General features: G+C 41.4%; 1 protein-coding gene across 3 annotated transcripts; it reads right to left on the minus strand.

Annotated features, from left to right (window-relative positions):
• Nucleotides 1-6,629: 6,629 nt before the first annotated feature.
• LOC134216357 (glycerate kinase-like) lies at nt 6,630-8,416 on the minus strand. Of its 3 annotated transcripts, none has more exons than XM_062695264.1 (2): nt 8,287-8,416; nt 6,630-8,219 (listed from the first exon to the last, which is right to left on the minus strand). In XM_062695264.1, the coding sequence occupies exon 2, from the start codon at nt 8,185-8,187 to the stop codon at nt 6,658-6,660; it is 1,530 nt and encodes a 509-aa protein (XP_062551248.1). In that variant the 5' UTR covers nt 8,188-8,219; nt 8,287-8,416; the 3' UTR covers nt 6,630-6,657. The 3 variants fall into 3 exon arrangements, with proteins under 3 accessions (XP_062551248.1, XP_062551250.1, XP_062551249.1); XM_062695266.1 differs by having other exon boundaries at nt 8,371-8,397; XM_062695265.1 differs by having other exon boundaries at nt 8,279-8,369.
• Nucleotides 8,417-9,249: the final 833 nt, after the last annotated feature.

Below are 9,249 nucleotides of genomic sequence, written 5' to 3' on the forward strand. Positions count from 1 at the left end.
CGATTCCCGGTGCCGGTCTAGGCAATTTTCGGATTGGAAATTGTCTCGACTTCTCTGGGCATAGAAGTATCATCGTGCTAGCCTCATGATATACGAATGCAAAAATGGTAACCTGGCTTAGAAACCTCGCAGTTAATAACTGTGGAAGTGCTAAATGAACACTAAGCTGCGAGGCGGCTCTGTCCCAGTGTGGGGATGTAATGCCAATAAGAAGAAGAAGAAGAAGAACAAAATCAAATAAGATATTGAGAAAATTTCACCTGGCTGCCGCTGATGCCATCCATACGAATTCATATTTGTAGCATCTCCTTCCGGGGCGCACTCGTGATTCTGCTACGGACGGCAACATTATGGCGTCGCCAAGTGGTTAATTTGCTCTTTGAACAATATTCGCCTCACCTCTTCCTTTGCATAGGATGGTTGCCCTGAGAAGAACCGATTGATTCGTTCACCAACTCCGCCGATGCTGGGACCGCCACCCGCGACATTTCTAATGAAATGCCACGCGCGCGGGGGAGAGCAGTTTTCTTATCATCAATAAAGATGGCTCATTAGTCCCGCCTCTTTGTTGTCCGGTATGTCTGCAAATATTGTGTAACCGTCACACACTTACCAAAGGGGGGGGGGGCTATCGGTTCAACTTTATTGATTACAAGAAAGCAGCTCTTCCGCGCGCGCGAGCCATATCGCTCGAGATGTCGCGGAGAGTAGACCATGGTACCACCTTCGGCATCGGCGGAGCTCCTACCGGAAATTTTATTCCTGGCGATGGTGTGGGTCGCGTGGTCGTCGTCGTCAGCATCAACAGCACTCAGATGGAATTTTCTTGCGTGTCTCTACGAAGGCGGCTACGGTGGTGTTTATTTCTGCAACGGTTGCGTCTGAAATGTAATCAGTTAAAGCAGCTCTTAAGCCATAATTTGAGGCGAGACGAATTTTGATCAAAGTTCATATTAATCGCTTGGTGATGGCTGATAGTTTCCGTCGGTGGCGGAATCACGACCGTGCGTCAGGGACGCTAAAAAAATTTATTCGCATAGATAGCATCAATACCAGTGAAATTTCCCCTCAAGATTATTATTTTAGTAGATAGACTGCTACTTGTTTCAGGTTTAATTTCCATCCATGCAATTACATTTTTGCAGCTTCTTCTTCTGACGCACGCTCTTCATTCCCACCCATGCACAGTGGTTCCATTCCCGTAGAAGGGCGGTCATAAATATAAATTACGGAAATTATACGGTAAAATAGTGTACTTTTAGTATTTTTCTGGTTAAACAGCCTATTTTTTGATTATTTGGTAGGCTCAGTCATTATCATACTTTACGGAGCCGATTTCAGTATTAATATGCAAAAATCCAACAAACAACGTTTAATTTACATTCTTGAGGAAGATGCGTGGGTGGGGAGATGCTTGTTATTGTTAAAGTAGTAAACGAAAATAGACATGTTTAATCCACCAAGCGGTGTTAATGCCTTTCTAGTGAATATAAAAAATAGTATGTTTGCCATCACTTTAGACTCAATGTGCGATCTGGCCAATTTTTATTTGAAAACAAACACGAACAAATCGCTTAAGTCTAGTTCAACATTTGAAAGGGGCACAACAGCCAAAATTTATTCCTTCTGATTCTTTGTCCACATACATAGCTACATATGTAGACGAAGAATCAGAAGGAATAAATATTGGCTGTTACGCCCTATCCAAATGTTGGTCTAAAAGTATAAGTGCCTAAAAAAAAGTGAGTTTTTTTGCGCGCTACATACACACGCATACACACGCACAGACATGTATCATCTGGTATCTAATACTATGGGTCATCCGGGCACATATACTTAGTATATGAGAAAGGCAAAAAGGTTTAATATATGAATTTAAAGTTAAATATAATATATTTTCACATAAATTATCCATATTTGATATACTATTTAATAATCTGCACACAGATAGCTCTTGAACGACAGCTAAAAATTTAAATATCTTCTCAAAGATGTCTGAGAATGGAAATCGGGGAGAAACATGCTTTTCTGTCTCACAAAAGTTGACCATGATAAAAAACATAATACTCGTGTTCATCAATTTTGGTAATTTTTTACCATTTGAAGGGGAAACATACTTTCTTCTACATAAGAAGATAACAAAATTGAGTAGAAAATTCCGTCAAAGAAGCATAGTAAAGCTATTTGTTTACCATTTGCTTGGTCGCAGATGGTGGCAGCTGAAATTGCCTTTAGAGGACAGATTAGAGTGTAGATATTTACTTAGAGGATGTTTCTGGAGGGGATTTGAAGGGGAAACACACGTTCTTGGGGGATGAAGAAAACAAAATTTAGAAGATAATTGTGTTTCAGTCGATAAAACATAGTAAAGTTATTTGTTTACCATTTGCTTGGTCGCAGATGGTCGCAGCTGAAATAGCCTTTAGACGACAGATGAGAGTGTAAATATTTACTCACAGGATGTTTCTGGAGGGGATTTGAAGGGGAAACATATTTTCGTAAAGGATGAAAATAACAAAATTTAGAAGAAAATTGTGTTTCCGTCGAAGAAACATAGTAAAGTTAATTGTTCACCATTTGCTTGGTCGCAAACGGTCGCAGCTGCAATAGCCTTTAGATGACAGATTAGAGTGTAAATATTTACTCAGAGAATGTTTCTGGAGGGGATCTGAAGGGGAAACATATTTTATTGGTGGATGATAATAATGAAATTCAGAAGAAAATTGTGAATCCGTTCATCAAACACAGTAGAGTTTTTCGTTTACCATTTGCTTGGTTGCGGACGGTCCCAGCTGAAATAGCATGTAGATGACATATTAGAGTGTAAATATTTACTCAGAGGATATTTCAAGAGAAAATTCAAAGGTAAAACATAAATTTCCTGAGGTATGCCAACATTTTCAAGCATAGTTTATATAACTGGATGCCTTATACAGAGCAAATTAGCTCAAATTCTATAAAAATGGAGATTGCATCTTATATAGTATACCATATAGCAGCAGTTTGGGAATAACTTGTTGAATTTCGATGAAGTCATGTTTTTGGATTTATGACCTATGGGGGAACCACTGTGCGATGGCGTAGGTAGTGCTCGTAACAGGATCGTTGTGACAGAGAATCGACGATGGCAATCTGTTGCAGTGTAGCGGTAGAACCATAGAGCCAGCATCTGCATTTGAGTGAAATACTCTTGTGATATTCTGACTATCGAATGGTTGCTGTTGTGTTGGTGATTAGAAATCCGCATGATCTGAAATCTGTCCTTTTCAGGGCATTAAATTTTTCATTGGAGGAAATTGGTTTGACTGTGAGTAAATTCATGAGATTCTTGCAATAAATCGGCAGCAGTAACGCAAAAATTCATAAGATTCAATCCATCATTCGACTTCTGCGGAGTAAGTGATTAAAAATCCATCGAAAGATAAAGACGCTATTAGTGTTTGAAATCTATCCTAATTTCGCGACGGTCTCGAATTTGGAAATTTCCGTTTTACACCCTGTATCTGAGTCTTCCCCTTAGACGTAGTTTACGTCAAAAAAATATTTCAACTTAACCTTCCTCCCAAACATAATGGTGGTCCTGAAAAGAACCGATTCATTTCCACTTATGTGCCTCATTAACAGCACGACGTTGATTGCCAGATTCAACGATGCTGTTGGGAAAACGGATGAAAAGATGTACTGCTGTTGCCACGACCGCCATCACCACCTGACGAAAAATTTCATCCGCATCATCACTCATAAATCTCAATCAACGAGCCCTCCCGTGCGAACGAAATCGTGACATGACATGCAGAATGAAAATGACGCGCGCATGCGAAACACGGGGCTTTTTATACACAGGGAAAACGAAGCAGTGGATCAAAAGGCCCGTACGTTACTGCAATCTGATGTCCGTGTTGGGGATTTATGAACGGGATTGAATTTTTCACCCGGTTTGGAAAGAAATAACATTTTCAATAGTTTAACTTTCATAATCAATAGTGTCAATAGAATTGGCAAATTGCTGGAGAGTTTCCGAATCGATTGATAAGCAAATGTCGAAAATCCATCTAAAGATAAAGACGCTATTACCGTTTGAAATCTTACATGATTTCGTGACGGTCCTCAATTTGGAAATTTTCATTTTGCACCCTGTATCTGATGCTTCCCCTTAGACGTAGTTTACGTCAAAAATGTCCGATGAATGTAACAATAAATAATAAAAAGAAAAGAAAATAATAAAAAAGACTACGCGCAGCAGCTGGAAGTGGCATTCCCAACGGAGCATCTCTTGAAGATGGCTGGAGAGATATTCGATCCGCCATTTGGAAACACCGCAACCGCTGCACTAGGCACGGTGGCTCCGGATCAGAGAAACGACTGGTATGACGGCGAATGCGAGCAGTTAGTTGAGGAGAAGAATGCAGCATGGGCAACACCGCACGAGGGCCAACGAGGCACGATACAAACGGGCGCGGAACAGACAAAACTCGATTTTCCGGAGGAAAAAGCGCCAGCAGAAAGATCGAGACCGTGGAGAAACGGAGGAACTGTACCGCGCTAATAACGCACGAAAGTTCTATGAGAAATTGAACCGTTCACGTAAGGGCCACGTGCCACAGCCTGATATGTGTAAGGACATAAACGGGAACCTGAATGGCAATATGCCAGACAACGGTGGCGGTATGGTAATGAACCTAGGAGCACGTGCGCAGGACATGCGACTTCCGGCTCCGAATCTCCAGGAAATCCAGGAGGAGATCAGCCGGCTGAAAAACAACAAAGCCCCTGGAGTTGACCAATAACCAGGAGTGCTTTTTAAACACGGTGGTGAGGCACTGGCTAGAGCGCTGCACTGGGTGATTACCAAGGTTTGGGATGATGAGGTTCTGCCGCAGGAGTGGATCCAAGGTGTCGTGTGTCCCATCTACAAAAAGGGCGATAAGCTGGATTGTAGCAACTACCGCGCAATCACATTGCTGAACGCCGCCTACAAGGTACTCTCCCAAATTTTATGCCGCCGACTAACACCAATTGCAAGAGAGTTCGTGAGGCAGTACCAGGCAGGATTTATGGGTGAACGCTCTACCATAGACCAGGTGTTCGCCATACGTCAGGTATTGCAGAAATGCCGCGAATACAACGTGCCCACACATCATCTATCTATCGACTTCAAAGCCGCATATGATACAATCGATCGGGACCAGCTATGGCAGCTAATGCACGAAAACGGATTTCCGGATAAACTGATACGGTTGATCAAGGCGACGATGGATCGGGTGATGTGCGTAGTTCGAGTTTCAGGGGCATTCTCGAGTCCCTTCGAAACGGGTTACGGCAAGGTGATGGTCTTTCGTGTCTGCTATTCAACATCGCTTTGGAGGGAGTAATACGAAGGGCAGGGATTGACACGAGTGGAACGAATTTCACGAAGTCCGTCCAGTTATTTGGTTTCGCCGACGACATTGATATCATGGCACGTAACTTTGAGAGATGGAGGAAGCCTACATCAGACTGAAAAACGAAGCTAAACGGATTGAACGCTGGTGACGAAATCGAGGTGGTAGAAGAATTTGTGTACTTGGGCTCACTGGTGACTGCCGAAAATGACACCAGCAGAGAAATTCGAAGACGCATAGTGGCTGGAAATCGTACGTACTTGGGACTCCGCAAGACGCTCCGATCGAATAGAGTTCGCCGCCGTACCAAACTCACTATCTACAAAACGCTTATTAGACCGGTAGTTCTCTAAGGACACGAGACCTGAACGAGGTGGACCGATCAGGTGGAGGACGATTTGCGGACCCTCCGCAGACTGCGTGGTTGGCGAAGTGCAGCCATGGACCGAGCTGAATGGAGAAGACTTTTATGTGCAGCACAGGCCACTCCGGGCCTAGTCTGGTAATAAATAAATAAAAAGTAGCTAATCCCAAGCCCCATTTATTTGGCTCTCTGTACAATTCAAGTTCTAGTCAATCACGGAGCGGCAACTACGAAATGTACCGTCATAATGCTCATGCTCAATTGCGAAATATAAAGGAAGTCACTAATAAGTCGTATACTAATTACGTAAGCGAGGAAGGGGGTGTTTGCCATTTTCTTTCATTCCATATAGGGGAACGGTTCGCCACTTCATCTCATAGCTCCTATTTCCATCCCATCAAAAACAAAGCAATGGAAAGGAATTTGGTTTGTTTATTATTTTTGTGATTTTTCCAGCAGTGAGCACGCATGTTGACAAAAAGAAGCGACGAACTTGGTGCCGTATTTCTTTGTTTAGCGATGAGATGGATATATGTACAGTGAGATGGAGATCGGAACAGTTCCCCTAAATAAAAAATGATTTGTATGAGAAAAATCTTACATGGGGGGAGGGGGAGTTGAAAAACCCGGAAAAATTGCTTACATAATTAGTGTACGGCCCCTAAGGCACAATGTGATCCGTAGGTTACAGAACTGTGTTAATCGTAACGGTGGAAGTATGACGAGCTGAAAATATAATTTAAACTGTTCTTGAGACTAGACGATGACAGCAAAAGGAAATCTATTGTCAGTTAGTACAAATCTTAGTTTTCAAGCATAACACATTGGTGCATGATGTTTTGCATGGGGATTTTCAAACCATTTTCAATGCAATGGACATAGTGTACAATTTACCACAAAATATTCTATATTTTATTCTTTCTTCCAAGGTATGTACAACATATGAATATCCATGACATTCGTTCCGGTATGGCCTGTTACAATATGATACTTCCCACTCCCAACCAATTTGTAGAGTGTGTTTGAATCGTTCTCCTGGATGAAGTCCACTATACACTTTTCACTGGCCAGTGCAGAAAACTGCTTCACGACATCAGCGGTTCCGATTGCTCCAGCTGCATCCGTTGGTCCATCAATTCCATCCGTGCCGGCTGAAAGTAGGAGCACATCCTGAAGTCCTTCCATCTGATAGCACTTCTGACTGAATCTCAAAGCAAGTTCTTGATTCCTTCCGCCTTTTCCGTTCCCTTGAACAATTACGGTTGGTTCGCCTCCAGAAACTAGAAGCAAATCTTTCCCAAAGTTATTGCCAATTGTTTCAGCTAATTCTGTAGCCTTTTCACTATCATAGTGTAGTGACTTCCCAAGCACAGAAACAGCTTCTATGAAACATGATTTTTGAATAAAGCTTCCTTGTAATTGTCTGATATAAATAATCAATTCTATGTATTTTTGGCTCAGAGATTCTACGTTTCCTTCAATACATGATGTTAATGGTAGAACTGAAATGTGATTTAACGAAGATGCTTCACTGGTGAGGCAGTCGATTGCAATTTTATTGGATCCAATAAGATGAACATTACCAGGAACATCCACCAGTTCTTTATCAACATTATTCAACATTTCAACTACAGAATGGGGAATCTTATCACTCAACTGATACTTTTCCAATATCCGTAACGCCTCCTTATTGCTAATACTAGCTTTAACTGTTGGACCACTCGCAATCAGTGAAATTGGATCCCCAACAATATCCGAAATTACAAAACTGAGTAGTTTGTGCGAATGTTTGGCGGCTAATGCCAGCTTTCCGCCTTTGACATCCGACAATTGAATCCGTACTGCGTTCAGCTCTTCAATTGTTGCCCCTGCTAAGGCCAACAGTTTTATCACAGACAATTTCTCGCTCAGAGTTACGGGATGTTTCGGCAGTGGCAGCAAAGCAGAACCTCCTCCGGACACTAACACACAAAGAACATCATCGTCGGTCATAGCCTCCGCGAATGATTTGATTTTGCGAGCAGCTTCGAGCGCGTTTGTATCAGGTAGGTTATTCCGAGCACATTCGATAACGTCAATTCTTGTACTTCTGTTGAGTTGGAAATCGGAGTCCCCTTTGAATCGATCAAGGGTTCCCACTGGAATGCTAATGCAACCGCTGGACAGTCTATCGCCGAGTATGCGTTCAATTTGAACCGCCATTCCGAGTACCGCTTTGCCAAAGCCAATTACATGATAGCGTTTATTCGGAATATGAAGCTGATTGTTGATTGAATCTCCCCTAAGATATGTTTCAAATAGTGCCTTCGGCCTGACTGAGTTTACTGCTTGGTTAAACAATGTGTTGAGAGTATCAATATGATGATCCATATTGGCACCCACGTGCGAGCGTCGATATCCAACCGATATGTGATTTGAATGTTTTCGAAGCAAAGGTAACATGGATACACAAGGAACCTCGGCGGAGCACTGAACTAAAATTCAGAAATTTTAGGATTATTATGATTGTTATGAAATCCATCGAACCGCTTACGTTATTACCTACAAAAAGAAGATAAGATAAGAAAGCTGAAGGAAAAAAATAACTCTAGACAACATTAACAAGTTTAGGAGTGAAAATGGTACCTCTGAAAAACAATTTTTAACCAAAACATTGCGCATATACATCGACAATAATTCATTATGAAAGTTAGCCCACGCAGCAAAACTGAAACCAACTTCGAAAACATGGACGCTGTCAACGTGCGGAAGAGAATAAAAAGCTCAAAGCTCTGATGGTTCGGTCAAACTTTTATTACCCCCATCTGTTGTTACATTTTTTGAAGAGGAAGGTGTATAAGACAATCCAATTGGAAATTTTATTATGTATGCATAATGCATATGGATTCCTATAAGATTTCGTTGATTATCATTTTATATCATCTGAGCTTATGAAATAAATCCTTTTGGTTCAAATCAGAGACATCAAATTGTCGAAAGCTTTCCACTCTTTTTGTTTCTCTTTTTGAATTACCTAAATCGGGACCGATTTGATTTATTTAATAAGTGTTGTAGCACGTTGTAGGATTATTGGTACAGAGGACACTTCTTAGGCATTAAAACATCATGGCAAATATTCTTCCGCCCAACAAACGTTGAAAGCTGATAAAGGGCTAATTTCGCTTAAAAATGGCTTCTTCAACTTGTTTAGCCTAAATTACTTGTTGGGCGTTATTGATATTCAATAGTAGGGGAACGGTTCGGGACTTCATCTCATAGCTCCCATTTCCATCCCATCAAAAACAAAGCAATGAAAACCAATTTGATTTGTTTTTTTATTTTTGAGATTTTTTTCAGCATTGATCACGCATGTTAGCAAAAAGAAGCGACAAGATAGGTGCTGTATTTCTCTGTTTTGCGATGAGATGAATATATGTTTAGTAAGATGGAAAATGGAACAGTTCCCCTATATTTTGTTCTTCTAAAGCTGGCTACGGCTTAGACTTAACATTAAAAATGCTAGGA

Source organism: Armigeres subalbatus, chromosome 2, assembly GCF_024139115.2.
Source record: "Armigeres subalbatus isolate Guangzhou_Male chromosome 2, GZ_Asu_2, whole genome shotgun sequence".
Classification (NCBI taxonomy): Eukaryota; Metazoa; Arthropoda; class Insecta; order Diptera; family Culicidae; genus Armigeres; species Armigeres subalbatus.